This window comes from Pecten maximus, chromosome 3 (assembly GCF_902652985.1).
Source record: "Pecten maximus chromosome 3, xPecMax1.1, whole genome shotgun sequence".
NCBI lineage: Eukaryota > Metazoa > Mollusca > Bivalvia > Pectinida > Pectinidae > Pecten > Pecten maximus.
The window spans coordinates 37485093-37507549 of NC_047017.1; the positions used below are offsets into that span (position 1 = coordinate 37485093).

Below are 22457 nucleotides of genomic sequence, written 5' to 3' on the forward strand. Positions count from 1 at the left end.
ACGCCTGTGGCCATTAGCTCTAACTAGGTCACGGGCCCATTACACATTAGTCCGATACTCACAATTCACCATACCGCGTTCAATATAATTGTGATTTTGGTCAAATTCATTTCGCTTAAATCATAAAAAGAAATTGAATAAAACACATATTACCAATTAAATAAAACGGATATTACCAACAAGATAAAACACATATTATGAATTAGATAAACACATACAATGTATTACCAATTAAATAATACACATATCATCAATTAGATAAAACACATATTTCCAATTAAATAAGTACATATAATCAATTAGGTAAAACACATGCATGTATTACCAATTAAAACCGCCAAGTAAATAGTTCTCATTGAATACTATTTTCTTTAGAAAGAGAGACAATCACTCACCTATTATGAGAATGCACTGAAGTGTACAACTTTTTATCAAATTTTGAAAATCTCTAAGGACATTATTGTCATTCCGTTTTCAATCAATAAAGAAATACAATGTTTTTTGGACTGATTAATCAAACTGCATTATATAATAGGATTGATAAATTGATAACGAATTTTTTGTCTGTACTAAGCGTTACATCTACACCAAATGGTATGCCTTTAGTTAATTGCATTAAAGATTGCTATACGGTTCTGAATATATTGCATATTGCAGAATCGGATAAAATCAGTTGAACTTGTCTAACCCTGACAGTTATGCATCTCACAGTATGTCTACACGTATATTATCCTCCCTTTTATACCTATTATGTTATACTTTCTAATTCTGTCGTCTTCACTTTCGATTTTCAGTAACTTGATTTAAATAGGACCATATATGGAACTCATTTTCCATATTTTAGTTATTTTTTCATGTAAAAACGATACATACAGGCTTGACTATGCCTGTTCGTTAAAATGCTCGTTCCCTTCTCCTGTTTTTCTCCATTCAGACATCTTCATCAATGCCTCTATCTATTTCTTCTTTCTTTGTTTTATTTTTCCTTTTCTATTTCCTCTTTTCTACTTTCCTTTTCTCTCACTAAAAAATGAGAGAGAAAATATGAATTTCGTGGTGTATGGATAAAAATCATTTTGTATATTGACACAAATATATTATTTTGTCATTGTTTAAAACTGTTGAAAAAAAATAATAATAAAACATATTATCAATCAAATTAAAAACATTACCAATTAAATAAAACCTATTACCAGCAAAATAAAACACATATTACCAATTAAATAAAACACATATTACCAATTAAATAAAACACATATAACCAATTAAATAAAACACATATTTCCTAATAGATAAGACACATGGGTGTGTGATTAAGTATATGTATTGTAAGGCTGTTAGAGTTATACTACTACATACCACTTTCGGTACCCAGTAACTATTACTTACAGTTACAATACTTGATCTGCTTAAATGATATTCTACAAACGGTAAAATGGAAGACTTGTCCAGAACCCGTTGAGAAATTTAGCAACATTGTTTTAAGACATTTAAGACGGATTGGTACTAAACATTCTGTTACATTTTGTATGTATTGATGGAAAGACACAAAACAAAAGAGCACATGTTCCAAAACACGCTGCATTAAAAAACTCAACAAAGGGAAACCGAATGTTGTTATGGCCAGAATTACTCAGAACGGCTGTGCGACAAATGTCACGTGACTGCTTCGTGTCAAGGTTTGTTTTCAATGTTCTAGAAGCATGAGGTAAGATTTGAAAAATACATCGGAGTTTCCAGTCCAAAATAAGCCATTCACGTGATAACTGATAATGATAAACAAGGAAGCTTTATCACACTGTTATGCAATAGATTGTATATTTAGTGTAGGCAAAATCATGAGTTGTGACTTTAAAATAGAATGTAAGAACGGAAATGCGCCAGTCTTACATAGACATTGCCTGTGTATGTTGGTATAGAGTTATATACAACTGAAAAATGGATAACTATGCCCTCAACTGTTACTGTGATGAAAAGGTGTTGATGAAGAGAAACGAAACAAAAAGGAATGTCAAGGAAGTGCTTCCTCTTGTCAATGAGATATTGAGATACGTAAATGAACGAGACAAACGTTTTCTGATACAACCACTGAGGATGGGCAGTTATGATACGCACCTGAAGGTGGAGAGGGCAGACGAATTTTGAATATACATGTAGATATATCTCTTTTAATCAAGGATATCTGTAATTTAGATACAGTAGAGACATATATCCCTATATACATGTATATGTCTCTGGAAACAGGCATGCATATTGTATTTTGTCAATGAATACAAATATCTCTAATTTAGATAAAGATATCTGAATTAAATGGGTACCCATCGTACAATAAGTGTTTAGCACGCTAATTAATCAAATATTGGTATGACATTCTATGTAAACACACTCATTTGTCAAATAGGGATTGAATGGATTTTCATTCCGGCTATGAATAGCAGTAACTACATTGTATATATCCAGTGGCGCGCGTTAGCGGGGAATGAAATTTAACACCATATATAAAACACACACACATTCTACTTCGAACGGACCACGGACTTAGATATAGTGTTTTCGGACGACCTTAAATGGTAAAACCCACATTTTAAACATCACAAACATCTTTTTAATCAGCGCCCCTGTGCACCCAACTCCAAAACACTCCACGAAATCGTCATTATTGACGGAAGGGAGTTATCATAAGAAGAAGAAGAAAGCTAGATCAGCCCTTTGCTTCCCAAAATAAACCCGAAACGCTGCCCATTGTTTTCCTTTATCACCAACGATTTCATTACAAGGGAAGAGGGATTTGTCACACAGATGCCCGAGGACCCGTGACTACTTACACTTTAGACTAGGCGTGCACAACAATTTAAAGAGTGGCTTTTATGTACAAGACTGTTGAGGGAATGTTACAGCCATATCTCTGAACGAACACCTTACAAAACAACGACCAAAGTAAAGTTTTAAATATAGAAATAACGTTGGCTTTTACGTACATCACGTGTCACAAAAAAAACACCAAAAAAACAAAACATAAACCCGAAACCTCTTGCAGAACCAACACACAATTGTCATGACTCTGAATACCGGACGCTTTCTTTGGGATACAAACAGTTACATATAGTCTGGAGGAATCATTTAGATAAAATAGTGTGTGTGCTCGAAAATTGGTGGCTTCCAGAGGTGCAATAATGCATCAAAAGACTCTTATCCCCTGTGCACCACAAAAGAAACTACCAATATTTGTATGAATTTGGCTCTTTGCACGAAGTGCGATGCAATTTAACTATTTGTTACCTTGGTTACAGGAAAAATTATATACATGTATATAGAAAACGCAAACCACTCCGTACCAAAAGGCACAACTAGACCGCTAGATCAATACGTGAACCAGGTTTTGTGAAGTTACCTTATTAAAAGTTTAAATGTTTTGGAATTAAGTTTCGGAAACAGTAACATATAGCTGTCAACACTTGTTTCCGTGGTTACAAGATGATAAGAGAAATGCAAACATCCCCATACCAAAAAGCACTGATAGACCACTAGAGCAAAACGGTAGTCGGACAGGCGGAACCCGCTAACACGTTTCGCGGGGATAAACATATGCACATAGGAAAACAAACATTGGAAAGGGAAGAATTATATACGGTCTGAACAGTAGGACACTTCAGTCGACGTGGAAAGAAAGGGATATCAGAGTTTTTGTGGATGAAGACCTTACAATGGAAGATCTACAAAAACAAGGCAAAACCCCAGACACTCGCCTCCCGATCGCTATTCTTCATAAATTGGTTTCTACATTGTCAAACATATAGACTTGACACACTATGAACAATTGACTATGGAACAAGTTTATGTATTTGTTAACCGTTGATACTTTCTTACGGGTAGGTGAATCGGCTGCTGTTCAGGACAAACACAACCCTTTGAGCCTTGCTGACATTCAGTTTTTTTGACTTTTTTACCTCTGCCCTGTGAGTCGTGTAGAACTCCAATGAGATTAAAAATAACTTTAAATCTTATAAGGGTTATTATCTCACTGATCCGCCGGCATTCTCGTTGAGGAGTCGTTATGATAATACGAACTGCCAAGTGCTTGCACTGTAGCCCTTTGTACAGCTGCGCGGCTCATCCCCAGGTCCGAAATTGATCATTTCGTCTGGTAAGACATTTTCATATGCTTATTTCGTAAAGATAATGAAGCATCCTTTGTAAGTTCCAGTTTATAGCTCTGATTCCTATAGGATTCATAGTTTTAGGATAGGTGCAGCAAGCTCAGCTGCAATGATGGGGTCCACGAATGTGATATACAGGAAATGGGTAGGTGGTATCCAGGTGCATTTAAGCGTTACCCACATATTCTTCAATTTTATCATTTTGGTTTGGTGGATGTATGTCATCTGCATACCTAGTTTTTATTTGTTTGATCCTAATCTTCACAGTAGCCTTTGTGTATGATTAACTATTTGTTACAAGTTGTTCATGTTATTAAGTGCTCAATGGACTTGTATGAGCATACATAGGAATTTTCATTTACGAGGTTATTAGTTGCAACTGATAGGCATGGGAAGATGTAACTCTGCCTTTCTTTTGATGACCAGTCCGACAAGATATACTCGTACATCTGAGGTTGCTACCACTTCAGGATGCGAACATTTCTCCTCGCTTTCACAGTCTCAGACATAGTGTAACACGCTTCTGTGGTTCTGCATTATGATGAATATGCGGTGGACATCATTGGAACAGAGCTGCTGACGCTGAGTGATGCACCTCTGCCCCAACTTCCATAACAAGTAATAATAGATAACATTTTTATGAAAACAAATAATGCAAATTGGATACATGGGATGAGGCATCTCTGTTCTCACTTGTCTGCATCCTTTCTATGTTTGCTTTTAACCTATTTTTGATCTTCATCGGAATATGACACTTTGCATGGGATGACGCATCTCTGCTCCAAAAATATGAGAATTCGTGCATATAATGCACATGTACATATTGTTGTTTATTGCAGTGTTTTATAATATTTGTTGGCTACACTAATTTCGTCTGATTGTTCCCAGTCATACTGCGGCGGGTGGGGGATGAAGTCATTTTTCTCGTCGAGCAAGGGGACAACAGAATAAATGTTGGCAGAATTAACAAGATACTTTTGTTTTTCATTCTACACGATTAAAAAAATTGAACAAACAATAAATAATGTCATGTAAATAGAGGTTACAAAATTAGTGGTTGCTGTATATGGAAAATCTTTCACGCGAGTTAGTTATTTTTCAAAAGTTACAACAACGAGCTTCTCATTGAAGTGAATAAAATCTTGAGTAAATAAATAAGAAATAGAAAACCTCTTGCATTTTCTACTCAATGTCAATATTTGGCAATAAAAGTGGCATAGCCTTGGTAGAAAATGATCATAAAATTCCGTAACACGAACTCGTTCGAGCTATTGTGGTATAGAATATTTGAAGCAAGTTTCATATATATATATCTGTTGATAAATAGAGCTAAGAGAGTGCTAACAAAGAATTCTTAATGAATGAGCTTTACCTGAACAAAAAATATAAAATGTCGTTATGCCAATGGTTGAAACACGAACTAAAAACCGTAATCAATGTTAAACTTAATTGCTTGTAGTTGTATTTAGAGAATCTTCGAGAAAAAGAATAAAAAATAGAAAACTTCTTGCATTTTCTTCACATTGCCCATATTTGGCAATGAAAGGGGCATAACTCTGCTAAAAATAGTCGCGAAATTCTGTAATACGAACTCGCTTGAGCTATTGTGCAATATAATATATTCTTAGCAAGTTTCATAAAAATCAGTTGATAAATATAGGCTAGAGAGCACTAACAAGAAAAAGTTAACGGACGGACGTACGGACTGCGCAGGGTATACCATAATACGACCCGTCGATGGCGGGCGTATACAAAAGTAGTCCCGGTTATATCTCACCGTGCCAGCCAATCGGAACTCGTTTACAGCTTATTACACATGTCGTATAAAGTGTTTATTTATACAACAGTTGCAATGATTAATTGGTGCATTGTGAGTTGAATAACACCCACCTTTTGTTGTAGAAACTTAGGTTTAGCTAGCCCGAGTTCCCTCTGGCCCTGACACAGACATGGTGTCAGGGCCAGAGGAAACTCGGGCTAATGTTTAGCCAGCAAACCTTCATGTTTTAATTTCACTGTTTTTAACATGCATCAATGAAACGATATCACAAGGAAATAAAATGCTATGCATTATTTATTGTCATCACCGACATCCTTTACAATTGTATCTTTATATGGAGTCTGTGGAATAGGCAGAGGTAGAATCATTGTTATTAACCAGTATCTTCCGAAAACATCCAGGAAATTATCAATCTTTGATTTAGAAACTGTTCCACCTCCAATCGACGTGGCTTCATGTGTAGTCTGTCCCGCCATAGTGATTTGTAACTGCCAAAACCACAAGCCGGCGGCTATGAGTCCTGCCGTTAGACAAGCATACATGAGAAACAAAAGGAATATATAACCCAGCTCAACTTGACCATTCGTGGCTATTTTTCCAACCATGTCAATCAACAGGAATATAAATGTCTGTGGACCATGGAAAGTGACATTATATAACTTTTTTAAGTGTACCACAATCATAATCATTCCATAGAACGTGCCGACCATCATGTAGAAGCAGTACATAACGAAGAACTTCTGGTTGAAGTAGCCGACGCACACAGTCATAAAGAAACAGTGGTGATCGCGCTTTAGGATGCAAGTCTGACACAACACACAGTGATGTGACCTGGGAGGAGGAACTATGTGACAAATCTCACAATACTTCTGGTCGTTGTCCGCATTTTTACCTCCTCCGTCATTTTTCTTGCCTTTACTCTTTGTCTCACTTGTTTTCCTTTTCCTTGCCATGCTAGATCCATTTTCCACCAACCGACCCTTCTTGTCAGTATGTTTCACAGTGTGCTTTAGTTGACAACCTTTGTCGTTACATGGACTGTCAGGCTTAGCTAAGCTGTTAACTGCACTCACTTTCATGCTATTTCCGGATTTTACCGCACGTTTGATACTTGTATCAGTGAAGACACACAGAGCGAAGTTACCTACAGCATTGATAAATGTAAACAAGACGAACAATCTGTGTTGGCGTAATCGGCCTCTGTCACCCACATACAAGTCCGGTAGTATTTCTGACCAACATACCACAGTAACGACAAGGGTCATTAATGTAAAGTAGAAACAGAAGAACAAGTTTCCAACTGCCATCAACCGAATCCTGAATGGTACACGCCATCCAAAGACTAAGCCTAGCGACACCATGTCTATCTCGTGTTGAAAAGTGTAACAACACAGACTGGCTACACTCTGTCCGGACTTGAGCACACAAAGTTGTGTTAGTATACTAAGTATCTGGACTGTTGTATTTGACTTGCTGTCATACGACTGGCGATCAGTAATCCGATAAGTAGATCAACATTAGCGGTATAAAAAGTGTGTGTATTTGTTTGAACATATGCAGTGACACACAGTCGATGTTTACAGGTAAACCTATATTGTTCATATTGCCTACACAGGTAAAACACCCCGGCAGATCAATAATGTAAATTCCCAGTATTGATAAGCAAGTCTTACCGAGGCAACGACATGCCTTGCTGGTACGATTTATCATCCTACAATTTCCGTTGAACAGAAAGCGAACTTTTATTCCTTCAAATATTGTAATTTAACATTTTGGCTTGACAGGAGTAAGTCGATAACCATCCATGACGTTAGTCAGCATTTTGTCAAATAAGAACTCTCCAATCCTGAAGTGATTTTGCAATGCGTTCGAAATGTCTGGGTTTAAAAAAAACTTACTTACGATTTTAGGTATTATATTCGTGTGTTAAATTTAACTGGAACATACTTGAATTCACCGTGGGTTTGTGAACCCGGATGTGATGTACAATTTAGTCGTAATCTGCCCATGTTTCAATGTAATTAACGATCGAAGTGATAGGCTGACGTGAAAGAGACGTGGTCTACATTTTTTTTCTTTATACAACACTTTTTTGGATTTGTTAAGTGTCCACATTACGCTATCGTTCACTTTGGTGAAGCGGATGACAATTTTGACGAAGACTTAATTTAACAATGGGTCGAAACTTCAATAAAGTGATATTTTGGAATACAATGTAAACGAGACCCTACATCATTTAATGTGGTCTTGGCATCGAGATTGAATTATATTTTTAAGCTAATTAATATTTTGTGATGATGGATTTATTCCACTCCAACAGCATATTCCGAAGTTTCAAAACTTCAGTGCCTCAATAGCCGTTGGATCCTTGGTTTTTACTGCAAGTTTCTCTCATAATCAAAGACAACATCAGCTTTTTTTGAAATCATGTTAAGTAAAAATAAAAATAATTCGATTTACATAAACGCAGAACATCTAAAATTATCTTACAAAGGATACCTTTCTAAGCAAATTGAGAGTTACGTCAGTAGAGTCAAAATTAATGAGACTGCAGCATACATCTCGATATTCAGAAAAGTGTCAGTACACTGTATTCACATGAACTAAAACGTGACAAGAAAGTTAAAATGGACCTCGAGGATTGAAAATCAACTAGCAGTCCCCACCTGCAGTCCCAAAGAATTGTACCAAAGACACATAATACATTAGATAAAACTATAAAATGTGGTTTATTTCATTAAAGAATAATCAAGTACATTGTTTACAATGTTCAAAAGTGGATTTCGAAGTGTACACTATGTGAACATCATGCTTTTATTACATGTACGTTATTTTTTACTATCGTTAACTAAAGCACCTTACCTAATACACTGTCAATTTATAACTGTGGAGAAAAAAATATATATCAGTAACATCAGAAAGAAGAGGTACATGAATGTCAGTAAAAAGGGATACATAAAGGTCAGTAAAAAGATACATAAGTGTCAGTAAGATGAGATGCATAAAGGTCAGTAAGATGAGATGCATAAAGGTCAGTAAGATGAGATACATAAAGGTCAGTAAGATGAGATGCATAAAGGTCAGTAAGATGAGATACATAAAGGTCAGTAAGATGAGATGCATTAAGGTCAGTAAGATGTGATACATAAAGGTCAGTAAGATGAGATACATAAAGGTCAGTAAGATGAGATACATAAAGGTCAGTAAGATGAGATACATAAAGGTCAGTAAGATGAGATACATAAAGGTCAGTAAGATGAGATACATAAAGGTCAGTAAGATGAGATACATAAAGGTCAGTAAGATGAGATACATAAAGGTTAGTAGGAAGAGATGCATAAAGGTTAGTAAGAAGAGATACATAAAGGTTAGTAAGAAGAAATACATAAAGGTCAGTAAGATGAGATGCATAAAGGTTAGTAAGAAGAGATACATAAAGGTCAGTAAGATGAGATGCATAAAGGTTAGTAAGGAGAGATGCATAAAGGTCAGTAAGATGAGATGCATAAAGGTTAGTAAGAAGAGATACATAAAGGTCAGTAAGATGAGATACATAAAGGTCAGTAAGATGAGATGCATAAAGGTTAGTAAGAAGAGATACATAAAGGTCAGTAAGATGAGATGCATAAAGGTTAGTAAGGAGAGATGCATAAAGGTTAGTAGGAAGAGATGCATACATATCAGTAAGAACAGATACATACATGGGAGAGTATGCCAGTCCAAGAGATTATGTGTTCTATAACCAGTCATGGAGAGTGTGTGTTCTGTAACCAGTCATGGAGAGTGTGTGTTCTGTAACCAGCCCGGGAGAGTATGTGTTCTTTAACAAGCCCGGAAGAGTATGTGTTCCCTTACCAGACCGAGAGAGTATGTGTTCCCTTAACCAGCCTGGGATAGTATGTGTTCCCTTACCAGACCGAGAGAGTATGTGTTCCCTTAACCAGCCCGGGAGAGTATGTGTTCTTTAACCAGCCCGGGAGAGTATGTGTTCCCTTACCAGACCGAGAGAGTATGTGTTCCCTTACCAGACCGGGAGAGTATGTGTTCCCTTACCAGCCTGTGAGAGTATGTGTTCCATTTCCAGCCTGGGAGAGTATGTGCTCCCTTACCAGCCTGTGAGAGTATGTGTTCCCTTACCAGCCTGGGAGAGTATGTGTTCCCTTACCAGCCTGTGAGAGTATGTGTTCTTTAACCAGCCCGGGAGAGTATGTGTTCTTTAACCAGCCCGGGAGAGTATGTGTTCCCTTACCAGACCAAAAGAGTATCTGTTCCCTTACCAGACCAAAAGAGTATCTGTTCCCTTACCAGCCTGTGAGAGTATGTGTTCCCTTACCTGTCCGGGATATTATGCGCTCCCTTACAGATTTACAGTTGTACCATCAGACAAAGGGTTATCTATCTGACTCGCACATCTCGTGATTTACAGTTGTAGAATGGGTCCTGGCAGTAGATATTTTAACTTCGTACATCTAACCATTCATAGTAAAAGTACTGTACATTCCAGCACCCTTTTTCGGTACATACAGCTCACGATTCTGTTATAGAGTAAGTTATAACCGCTTAGTAAAGGCGAGACGATAGCTTATACCGTAAAGTTCTGTTCTCTTTCTTATGTAATTATAGACGTGATAGAATAACATACATTTGTATATGGCATATTAACATATATATTGAACTGGGAATAATATACCGAAACAAAGCACTTAAGTAAAACAATTGATCATTTTAAAGAGATATAATTTATTCAGATAAGGAATCGATAATGACATTGAAACAAATGTAATACAGAATGAATCTGGTCAACATCTACATTAAGATTATTTTCTGATTTTCTTATCATATATGACATAATTTTCAAATTAAAAATACAAAATATGTTAAAATAATATTAGATGTGCAGTTACTAGTATATTCATATTATATGTACATCAAATAAAACATATATACAGCTAATATACCGAAATAACCGTTGTCATGAGAACGTATAACAATGTAGTAAGCCGACCTTGTTATAAGTGCATATTAATTATCATGAAGCAAATACATTTTGTATATTGTTACAATGCATAAATCAATATCACTACATTAAGATATCACTTCATCATCTGTATCTGTATTTTGGTGCAAAAACATATGATGCAGAAGTTGAATAAGATTTATACTTCGATTCTCAGCATTACAAATTGTGTTTACGTTACAACTACTACATGGAAATGATACCTAATCTGGCGGGATTTATTGTTTTTTAATATTTTAGTAATTACCATACTGTAAGTCACTTTATACTTATACTCTACTGCGCAAAATATATGCAATTGTAGGATTCGTTCGCCTATGTTTAAATATCTTTCGAAAGAACTATATATATTCTATTATTAATATATGTTACCAAACTACCGGAAGTTATTTAAACTTTCGAGCGTAATTGAATAAATATTTCTTCTTGAAAATAGTGAGCTTTACAGGAGTCGATTGTGTGATAAAAACGTAGTTAAAATACTTTGTATTAAATTTCATTTCTGGGAAAACATGTACAACGCCCATGGGCATTACACCTACAAATATTTCTTTGGCTGCTCAACAAATGACTTGATATTATTTGCTACCTGCTGCAGTACGTCTTTATCCTTGCTGGAGAGCAGATTGACCCCGGTATGGAAGTACAGCGGAAGATTCCCTCTCTGGAGATAACCCAACAAACGATATATCATTGTCCTCACCCGGGTGGCCAGAAGTTCCTGCTGCCATTCGGTATCGAATGGGTGATCCTCACACTCCCAGAACAGTACGTTCTTCAGGTGGTATGATGTTAGACCTTTTCTGGCATTATCAGTGCACCATATTTTTTCTTTCAATGTCTTCAGAATACGAAGGCATTTCCTCCTGCATGTCCCGTTTTCGTCGATGCTTTCTAGAAGCTCCTTTTCACATGCAGCAAAAGACAATGTCCAATAAAATGGCGCTTTGGCTACTTCATGTATCCCGATATCCTTGATACAGGAAATCTTGTCACCTGACGGCCATTGAATACCCAGTCTTGGCCAATTGAATTCATTTTTAAATTCCAGTCTGGCTTCAATCATGGGGCACAAATCAATGCTGATTGGATAGCTAATATTCGGAAGTGTTATAGAAAGTGTTATTGCTGGGGACTCCGACAAACGATCTGCCGTGACACGGTTTCTCATCTTCGGCTGGTTCACCGCCTCGGCTACAAGAGCCTTGAATCTTCTCTTAACTTTGATCGGCACTATATCGTTATTAAACGTCATGCTCGCTCCACCATCGTTAAGTCCTTCGGAATCCCACCTTGCTACTAGACTGCCAATTTTAGTGAAACATTGACCAGTAGGAGGGTTTGGTAGAGCAATTGCCTTGCTCTCTATATTTTTCTTAAATTCATCAAAGCCATAGTTTCTTGGATAAGAGTTTGACCAATACAGTTTCCCTACATCGACGACTACACTGAAATCAAACTCGTCAGGCCTCTTTACTTTGAGATGTGTGTGGTAGCTCCCAACTTTCTCTGTTTTTATCAGAAATCGGCTGTCTCTCTGATTAACATACCTTAGTAACTCGTCCACAAGTGGTAGCACCTCTTTAGTAACCCTCTTTGTTTCGTCACGTCTCATTTTCACATCATTCTCATAAAAATGGTTCAGAATTGTGTTATCCATTGCTATTTAGTAACGTTCATACAATCTGCCGAGGTATACCTTCACAATTCGGGAACAGACCGGTTGAATGTGAGTAGCAAGCACTGCGATAGCTAGGCCTATTGATATCCCGGGATTTCCGTCTAATTATAGAGCTGACAACTAAAGTGTATCTATTTTTAGCTCTTCTCTGCTTTCCAGAAACATGCAAGTACACTTTGTATATTGATTCAGTCAAAGTTTTTAATATAGACTGTCATCCGTAGGAGGTGTAGAAGTACGGAATGGTATCAATCTGTTAACAACGTGTTAAACCGTTGAATACAGCGGTAAAGTCCCGTTCTGATCGTTTATATGAATATCCTCCTCTATGTTGAGGTCCCATTACAAAAGTATCGAGTTCCGAGAAAATCAAGCGGTTACTTTCATTTTCGCTTTTGGTAAATTCCTAACGAACGCTTACTATCTGGTCAATTATTACGTAGTTAACATATTAAACACGAAATAAACCCTTTCTTGTTTACCTGGTTAAACACGAGTTAAACCCCGTCGCGTCAAGTGATTATTACTTGGTTTAACACGCAGACACGAGGTTACATTGTTTGTGATTATGATATCAAAATAGTAAATTGTTCACAAAATGTCCCAACCCATATTGTCACGAAGACAATATATATACAACTCAACTTTACCGAAACGTAGCTAAATTAGATCTATTGATAGTTTGGCCAAGCTAACCTGCAAAATGTACACAATTCATGTATAATTGGTATGATTTCATAAGTTTATACAAACAAAACGATCAAAATTGCACATAGAAAATCGCAAACATAAAAAAATGTAAACATGAAGGGGTTAGTAAGTTTCTATTTATAGGACTTCACCTATATAGAGATTTGGAGTTCTGAGTAAATCCGGTGGTTTTATTTTCGATTTATGCTAGAATACTCATGGAAGAGATACCATCCATAAGCATTTATTGATTTAAGCAGAAAACTAATTCTGGAATAAATTACAGGGATAAATTATTTGCATCAAAATTGACACATTTTTTTGCTATTCAAACTCATTTTCGCTTTTCATTTGTCATTACACAGACGCCTGCTTCTGATTTGTATTTAAAGAATTAAGAAGAAAAAGTATTAGGAGTAGGTGTTATTTTTCAATAAATACTAACCAGAAGCAGACGCCTGTGGTCATTAGCTCTAACTAGGTCACGGGCCCGACTATTACATATTACACCTTAGTCCGATACTTACAATTCATCATACCGCGTTCAATATAATTGTGATTTTGGTCAAATTCATTTCGCTTAAATCATAAAATGAAATTGAATAAAACACATATTACCAATTAAATAAAACGTATATTACCAATAAGATAAATCACACATTACGAATTAGATAAAACACATACAATGTATTACCAATTAAATAATACACATATCATCAATTAAATAAAACACATATTTCCAATTAAATAAATAGATATAACCAATAAAATAAAACACATATTTCCAATTAAATAAATACAGATAACCAATTAAATAAAACACATACATGTATTACCAATTAAAACATTTTTCACCAAGTAAATAATCCCCATTGCATGTTATTTTCTTTAGAAAGGAAGACAATCATTCACCTATTATGAGAATGCACTGAAGTGTAAAACTTTTTATCAAATTTTGAAAATCTCTAAGACATTATTGTCATTCCGTTTTCAATCAATAAAGAAATACAATTATTTTTTGGACTGATTAATCAAACTGCATTATATAATAGGATTGATAAATTACATACAGGCTTGATTATGCCTGTTCGTTAAAATGCTCATTCCCTTCTCCTGTTTTTCTCCATCCAGACATCTTCATCAATGCCTCTATCTATTTCTTCTTTATATGTTTTATTTTTCCTTTTCTATTTCCTCTTTTCTACTTTCCTTTTCTCTCACTAAAAAATGAGAGAGAAAATATGAATTTCGTGGTGTATGGATAAAAATCATTTTGTATATTGACACAAATATATTATTTTGTCATTGTTTAAAACTGTTGAAAAAAATAATAATAAAACATATTATCAATCAAATTAAAAACATTACCAATTAAATAAAACCTATTACCTGTAAAATAAAACACATATTACCAATTAAATAAAACACATATTACCAATTAAATAAAACACATATAACCAATTAAATAAAACACATATTTCCTAATAGATAAGACACATGGGTATGTGATTAAGTATATGTATTGTAAGGCTGTTAGAGTTATACTACTACATACCACTTACGGTACCCAGTAACTATTACTTACAGTTACAATACTTCATCTGCTTAAATGATATTCTACAAACGGTAAAATGGAAGACTTGTCCAGAACCCGTTGAGAAATTTAGCAACATTGTTTTTTAAGACATTTAAGACGGATTGGTACTAAACATTCTGTTACATTTTGTATGTATTGATGGAAAGACACAAAACAAAAGAGCACATGTTCCAAAACACGCCGCATTAAAAAACTCAACAAAGGGAAATCGAATGTTGTTATGGCCAGAATTACTCAGAACGGCTGTGCGACAAATGTCACGTGACTGCTTCGTGTCAAGGTTTGTTTTCAATGTTCTAGAAGCATGAGGTAAGATTTGAAAAATACATCGGAGTTTCAAGTCCAAAATTAGCCATTCACGTGATACTCCTGATAATGATAAACACGGAAGCCTTATCATACTGTTATGCAATAGATTGTATATTTAGTGTAGGCAAAATCATGAGTTGTGACTTTAAAATAGAATGTAAATCCTCACTAATTATATGGTATAGATATATGTTCTAGAACGTAAATACGCCAGTCTTACATAGACATTGCCTGTGTATGTTGGTATAGAGTTATATACAACTGAAAAATGGATAACTATGCCCTCAACTGTTACTGTGATGAAAAGGTGTTGATGAAGAGAAACGAAACAAAAAGGAATGTCAAGGAAGTGCTTCCTCTTGTCAATGAGATATTGAGATACGTAAATACACGAGACAAACGTTTTCTGATACAACCACTGAGGATGGGCAGTTATGATACGCACCTGAAGGTGGAGAAGGCAGACGAATTTGACTACAATGTCATCGTCGATGTCGGTAAGCTGATATGGGGATCTGGAAAGACCAGATACTACGGATTTAACGACACCAGGGATCAAGTAGTGGAGAAAAAAGGATACGCATTACCGAGTCCGTCAGTTGGCCAGTGTTTTATTGAAATCGGTTCCTTAAAGAAGAAATGGGAGGCTGATGGACTTGAAGACGGAGTGTCGAGCATGACATTTGACAATGACATAGTTCCAATCAAGGTCAAAAGAAGATTCAAATCACTTGTCGGTGAAGCTGTTAATCAGCCGAAATTCAGAAATATGATAACAACCGACAAAATATCAGCTTCTCCTGCTACCACACTTTCTGTGCAGTTCCCAGACATTCCATATCCAATCAGCATTGATCTGTGCCCGATGATCGAAGGTCAATTAGAATTCAAACCAGAGTTCAATTGGCCTAGACCAAATAGTCAGTGGCCATCACGACAGAAGAAGTCGACCATAGCTAAAATTGGCGTGAATGAAATAGCAAAGGCGCCATTTTATTGGACACTGTCGTTCGCTGCCTGCGAAAAGGAGTTATTGGAAGGAATTGACATTGGAGGAACACGTAGAAAGAAAAGCCAGCGGATCATGAAACGACTAAAAGACGAAGTATGGTGTCCACCTGGATTAAAGAAAGTCCTTACATCATACCACCTGAAGAACGTGCTGTTCTGGGAGTGTGAGGATCACCCATTTGATGCCGAATGGCAGAAGGAACTTCTGGCCACCCGGGTGAGGGCAATGACATATCGTTTGTTGGGTTATCTCCAGAGGGGAAATCTTCCGCTGTACTTCCATACCGGGGTCAATCTGCTCTCCAGCAAGGATAAAGACGTACTGCAGCAGGTAGCAAAAAATATCAAGTCATTTGTTGACCAGCCAGAGAAATATTTTTAGGTGTAATACCCATGGGCGTTGTACATATTTTACCAGAAATGAAATTTAATATAAAGTATTTTAACTACGTTTTTATCAACCAATCGACTCCTGTAAATCACAATATTTTCAAGAAGAAATATTTATTCAATTACGATCAGACTCGCTCGAAAGTTAAAAAATATTGAAATAACTACCGGTAGTTTGGTAACTGATATTTATATATTTATGTACATATAATATGAATATGCTAGTAACTGCACATCTAATATCATTTAAACATATTTTGTATTTTTAAGTTGAAAATTATGTCATATATGATAAGAAAATCAGTGAATAATCTTAATGTAGATGTTGAGTGCTGGTTGACCAGATTTCATTCTGTATTACATTTGTACTTGATGTTTCGATGTCATTATCGATTCCTTATCTGAATAAATTATATCTCTTTAAAATGATCAACTGTTTTACTGTAGTGTTTTGTTTCAGTATATTATACCCAGTTCAATATACGTGTTTTATGTTAATATACCATATACAAATGTATGTTATTCGATCACGTCTATAATTACATTAGAAAGATAATAGAACTTTATGGTATAAGCTATCGTCTCGCCTTTACTAAGCGGTTATGTCTTACTCTATAACAGAATCGTGAGCTGTATGTACCGAAAAAAGGTTGCTGGAATGTCCAGTACTTTTACAATGAATGGTTAGATGTACGAAGTTAAAAATATATACTGCCAGGGCCCATTCTACAACTGTAAATCACGAGATGTGCGAGTCCGATAGATACCCCTTTGTCTCACTCTACAACTGTAAATCACGAGATGTGTGAGTCCGATAGATACCCCTTTGTCTCACTCTACAACTGTAAATCACGAGATGTGTGAGTCCGATAGATACCCCTTTGTCTCATGGTACAATTGTAAATCACGAGATGTGCGAGTCCAATAGATACCCCTTAGTCTCATTGTACAACTGTAAATCACGAGATGTGTGAGTCCGATAGATACCCCTTTGTCTCGTGGTACAATTGTAAATCACGAGATGTGTGAGTCCGATAGATATCATGCCATATCCTTTATCTAAAATGTAAATCTAAAGTGTATGTCGTTAAAAAGACACTGACATGTACCATCCTACAACTGTAACAAATCACCAACATAACTTTCTTTTCAGTCTAGCACTCGGGAAATACTGAAGAGACTTTTCAAAAACCGACAAAAAAAAAATAACGAAACGTAATTTTAAGTGGAAATAGATAAGACGAGCGGAAATACTAACAATGGTATAGATTTTCCTTGATAACCTTGAAAAAACACACGAAAAGACACCGTGTGTTCAGAAAGGTAAAGCGTCTTCTGCTTCATCGACGACGCCCGTCATACAAATCTAGGTCACGGCGACACCCGTCATACAAATCTAGTTCACGACGACGCCCGTCATACAAATCTAGGTCACGACGACACCCGCCATACAAATCTAGGTCACGACTACGCCCGTCATAAAAATCTAGGTCACGACGACGCCCATCATACAAATCCAGGCAAACTCGAGGGTAACTTGACTTGCACTTTCTTCAGAAAATTTTTATTATTTTATCAAAGCATCTTTAATAAATATGTTTTTTCACGTCGCCTTTCGTCTGATGTCAACCAACAGTCATTCTATTAGATTTTGCATATTCCTTTTGATGCTAGTTGTGCTATATTTCCTTTATTTTTATATCAATTAAATATGGTCGCTTTCTAACGTTCTGACTGTGGCTGTGTCTTCTTACAAATACTGTCGTACTGTGGTTCCGCTTTTATTCTGGTTGTGCAACACCACCTTGCTGTATTGTCAAGAACAGAGGTCAATAGCACTGTTTTTCAATTTCCGCTTCCACAAACATTGATCCTAACACGAGATAATGAAACCAATTTGTTGAAAATAATAGCAATTGTTTCGCAATAATATAATGTGTAGGGAATATGGTGAAAGGTCAAGGTCGTCGTGGTAAAAACTGTCTAGCATAATGATCCAACGATTCAATGATCCTCCAATGATGCAATGATCCAACGACCCAATGATGCAATGATCCAACGACCCAATGATGCAATGATCCAACGACACAATGATACAATATTATGATACAATGAAACAATGATCCAACGACCCAATGATGCAATGATACAATGATCCAACGACCCAATGATACAATGAAACAATGAACCAATGATCCAATGACACAATTATACAATGGAACAATGAAGCAATGATCCAAAGATCCAATTATACAATGTCCCTTGTTCAAAATCCAATGTTTATCCCTCTCTGGTTGAACACTGTGACGTAATATTATTGAGACTTAACTCCGAAAGGAACACTTCATCTTATCTTCTACGTTTAGATATTTATCTAGTTACATGTAGTTATGTATTTAGTACAGTAATTGGCATTTGAACAAGTAATGTATGCCATATCTAGATATGCTGATAAATCGTGTATTCTTATACATGACCAATGGTATTTCCCGTTCCAGTCTCACAAATGAATTTTTGATTTCAAAGTCAAACAGAATAAACGTCATAAACACCGTATTGTCACCTCTTAGCTACACCGTGGAGAAGGTTGACGGACATGGAGGGCACAGGACGTGCGTTCCCTTGCATCATGCGACGCGGCGACACACTCTGGAGAGAAGCGTGAATATGGCGAGAGATACAAGCAAGAACTTTTTTTCAATCAGATCTCAGAGAGAGATATCGTTTGCTTGTCTAGTTCTGATCAATTTATTTTCGCACGTTCAGTTAAAACAAATCGTTGTACAGTGTTGATTTCAGCGAAGAGTTCGCGATTTTCTCAGGCTAATACACGTTAATGACGCGATTGAAGACGAAGGATGGTTGTTTACGTTTTCACTGCTAAAAACGGCGAGCCTGTGACGGTTTCCCATACTTTATTAACTTCGTCTGTGATATATATGGCTTGGTCGATGTCCCCAGAATATTTCTGTTTGTGTTATTTGTCTGTTTTCTGTGTCAAAGCCATGAAATAGCGAAAAAATTGGGGAAGGAGTAATGAGGGAGAATAGCGGGAGCTGGCGACGGTGTTTGTTTGGATTGAGGTATTTGCCGAAACGGAAATGAATAGAAGTGAAAGACGTTTATCGCAGTAATTATAGCGTTTATATAACTCTTTCCACTAGGTTTGACAGGTTAACATATGCATTTATTGCCAAGTCTTACATTTGAAAATCTATCCATTCACAACAAATTGTATGACGTTACAGAAACTAAAAAAAAAAATACAAAAAAAAACCGTAACGTCGACTATGTGTTGTATTTGTGCAATGTCAATGATCTTTAAAACCAGTGAATGGATTGATCATCTAATTAAAAAAAAAAAAAAACGAAAATTTCTTCTCAAATATCATGGAAGATACATGTATGACAGTCAGTGGAGATACATTTTGAGGATTCATTTGAAAATGTCATCAATGTGATTTCAAAATGGAAGACGAGAGATATTGTTTATGACATTGTCACCGCTACTGTGTATGAACACCATGATGATGACCAAGAAAATGTATAGTAATTATGTTTTACATCTTTTTCTTTTTCGTGACTGATAACGAACCACGAAAACTAACACAACAAATGTTATCTCTAAACTATTAGATTATGTGGAGCATCCACGGAAGTCTGTACCACAAGCTATGCCTATTTAACAGCTTGGTAAACCTTTAACAGTTCGTATCACGCAGTAAGAGGCTGTCACGGCGCATTACCTATACATTGTTAGCATTGTCATCAAATTCCAGTATCAGTCATCAGAAGAACCGTTTTCTTTTAGGCTGACGCCATTTAAGGAGAAACTTTAAATAACGTGTAGCCGATTTGTTTCTGATCAGGTGAACGATGGCAATCAAGTGCTTAAATGATTGGGACAGACAGTATTTTCAAAATCAAAGCTGTAGTCCACCTTGGTACTAAACAGTTTGTTACATTTTGTATGTATTGATGGAATGACACAAAACAAAAGAGCACATGTTCCAAAACACACCGCATTAAAAAACTCAACAAAGGGAAACCGAATGTTGTTATGGCCAGAATTACTCAGAACCTCTGTGCGACAAATGTCACGTGACTGCTTCGTGTCAAGGTTTGTTTTCAATGTTCTAGAAGCATGAGGTAAGATTTGAAAAATACATCGGAGTTTCCAGTCCAAAATTAGCCATTCACGTGATACACCTGATAATGATAAACAGGGAAGCTTTATCACATTGTTATGCAATAGATTGTATATTTAGTGTAGGCAAAATCATGAGTTGTGACTTTAAAATAGAATGTAAGAACGGAAATGCGCCAGTCTTATGTAGAAATCGCCTGTGTATGTTGGTTTATAGTTCTATACAACTGAAAAATGGATAACAATGCCCTCAACTGTTACTGTGATGAAAAGGTGTTGATGAAGAGAAACGAAACAAAAAGGAATGTCAAGGAAGTGCTTCCTCTTGTCAATGAGATATTGAGATACGTAAATGCACGAGACAAACGTTTTCTGATACAACCACTGAGGATGGGCAGTTATGATACGCACCTGAAGGTGGAGAAGGCAGACGAATTTGACTACAATGTCATCGTTGATGTCGGTAAGCTGATATGGGGACCTGGAAAGACGAGATACTACGGATTTAACGACACCAGAGATCAAGTGGTTGGGAAAAATGGATACGCATTACCGAGTCCTCCTGTTGGTCAGTATTTTATTGAAATCGGTTCCATAAAGAAGAAATGGGAGGCTGATGGACTTGAAGACGGAGTGTCGAGCATGACATTTGACAATGACATAGTTCCAATCAAGGTCAAAAGAAGATTCAAATCACTTGTCGGTGAAGCTGTTAATCAGCCGAAATTCAGAAATATGATAACAACCGACAGAATATCAGCTTCTCCTGCTACCACACTTTCTGTGCAGTTCCCAGACATTCCATATCCAATCAGCATTGATCTGTGCCCGATGATCGAAGGTCAATTAGAATTCAAACCAGAGTTCAATTGGCCTAGACCAAATAGTCAGTGGCCATCACGACAGAAGAAGTCGACCATAGCTAAAATTGGCGTGAATGAAATAGCAAAGGCGCCATTTTATTGGACACTGTCGTTCGCTGCCTGCGAAAAGGAGTTATTGGAAGGACTTGACATTGGAGGAACATGTAGAAAGAAAAGCCAGCGGATCATGAAACGACTAAAAGACGAAGTATGGTGTCCACCTGGATTAAAGAAAGTCCTTACATCATACCACCTGAAGAACGTGCTGTTCTGGGAGTGTGAGGATCACCCATTTGATGCCGAATGGCAGCAGGAACTTCTGGCCAAACGGGTGAGGGCAATGACATACCGTTTGTTGGGTTATCTCCAGAGGGGAAATCTTCCGCTGTACTTCCATACCGGGGTCAATCTGCTCTCCAGCAAGGATAAAGACGTACTGCAGCAGGTAGCAAAAAATATCAAGTCATTTGTTGACCAGCCAGAGAAATATTTGTAGGTGTAATACCCATGGGCGTTGTACATGTTTTTTTCCCAGAAATGAAATTTAATACAAAGTATTTTAACTACGTTTTTATCAACCAATCGACTCAATTACGATCAGACTCGATCGAAAGTTAAAATATATTGAAATAGCTACCGTAGTTTGGTAACTGATATTTATAATAGAATATATATAGCTCTTTCAAAAGCTATTTAAACGTTGGCGAACGAATCCTACAATTACACTGTACATATATTTTGCGAAGTAGAATATAAGCGAAGATAAAGTAACTTACAGTATTGTTAATTTAACTTCTGCATCATATGTTTTTGAA

At 36.4% G+C, this 22457-nt stretch overlaps 3 protein-coding genes across 3 annotated transcripts; 2 read left to right on the forward strand and 1 right to left on the reverse strand.

Annotated features, from left to right (window-relative positions):
• Positions 1 to 1884: 1884 nt before the first annotated feature.
• Positions 1885 to 17062, forward strand: LOC117324077 (protein mab-21-like 3). Its single transcript, XM_033879706.1, has 2 exons — positions 1885 to 2130; positions 15692 to 17062. Exons 1-2 carry the CDS (start codon positions 1939 to 1941, stop codon positions 16622 to 16624), a joined length of 1125 nt encoding a protein of 374 aa, XP_033735597.1. The 5' UTR covers positions 1885 to 1938; the 3' UTR covers positions 16625 to 17062.
• On the reverse strand, positions 10657 to 12903 carry LOC117324078 (protein mab-21-like 3). Its single transcript, XM_033879707.1, has one exon. The coding sequence runs from the start codon at positions 12612 to 12614 to the stop codon at positions 11493 to 11495; it is 1122 nt and encodes a 373-aa protein (XP_033735598.1). The 5' UTR covers positions 12615 to 12903; the 3' UTR covers positions 10657 to 11492.
• A 3951-nt stretch (positions 17063 to 21013) lies between the features above and the next one.
• Positions 21014 to 22138, forward strand: LOC117322743 (protein mab-21-like 3). The gene has a single exon (XM_033877681.1). The coding sequence runs from the start codon at positions 21014 to 21016 to the stop codon at positions 22136 to 22138; it is 1125 nt and encodes a 374-aa protein (XP_033733572.1).
• The last annotated feature ends 319 nt before the right edge of the window (positions 22139 to 22457 follow it).

What these genes read in the sequence shown, in the direction of transcription:
- LOC117324077 (XM_033879706.1), top strand. Translation starts at nt 1,939, where the DNA reads ATGGATAACTATGCCCTCAACTGTTACTGTGATGAAAAGGTGTTGATG. An exon ending in CGCACCTGAAGGTGGAGAGG is followed by an intron (nt 2,131 to 15,691) that starts GCAGACGAATTT and finishes AAGGTGGAGAAG; the next exon opens with GCAGACGAATTTGACTACAA.
- LOC117324078 (XM_033879707.1), bottom strand. Translation starts at nt 12,614, where the DNA reads ATGGATAACACAATTCTGAACCATTTTTATGAGAATGATGTGAAAATG.
- LOC117322743 (XM_033877681.1), top strand. Translation starts at nt 21,014, where the DNA reads ATGGATAACAATGCCCTCAACTGTTACTGTGATGAAAAGGTGTTGATG.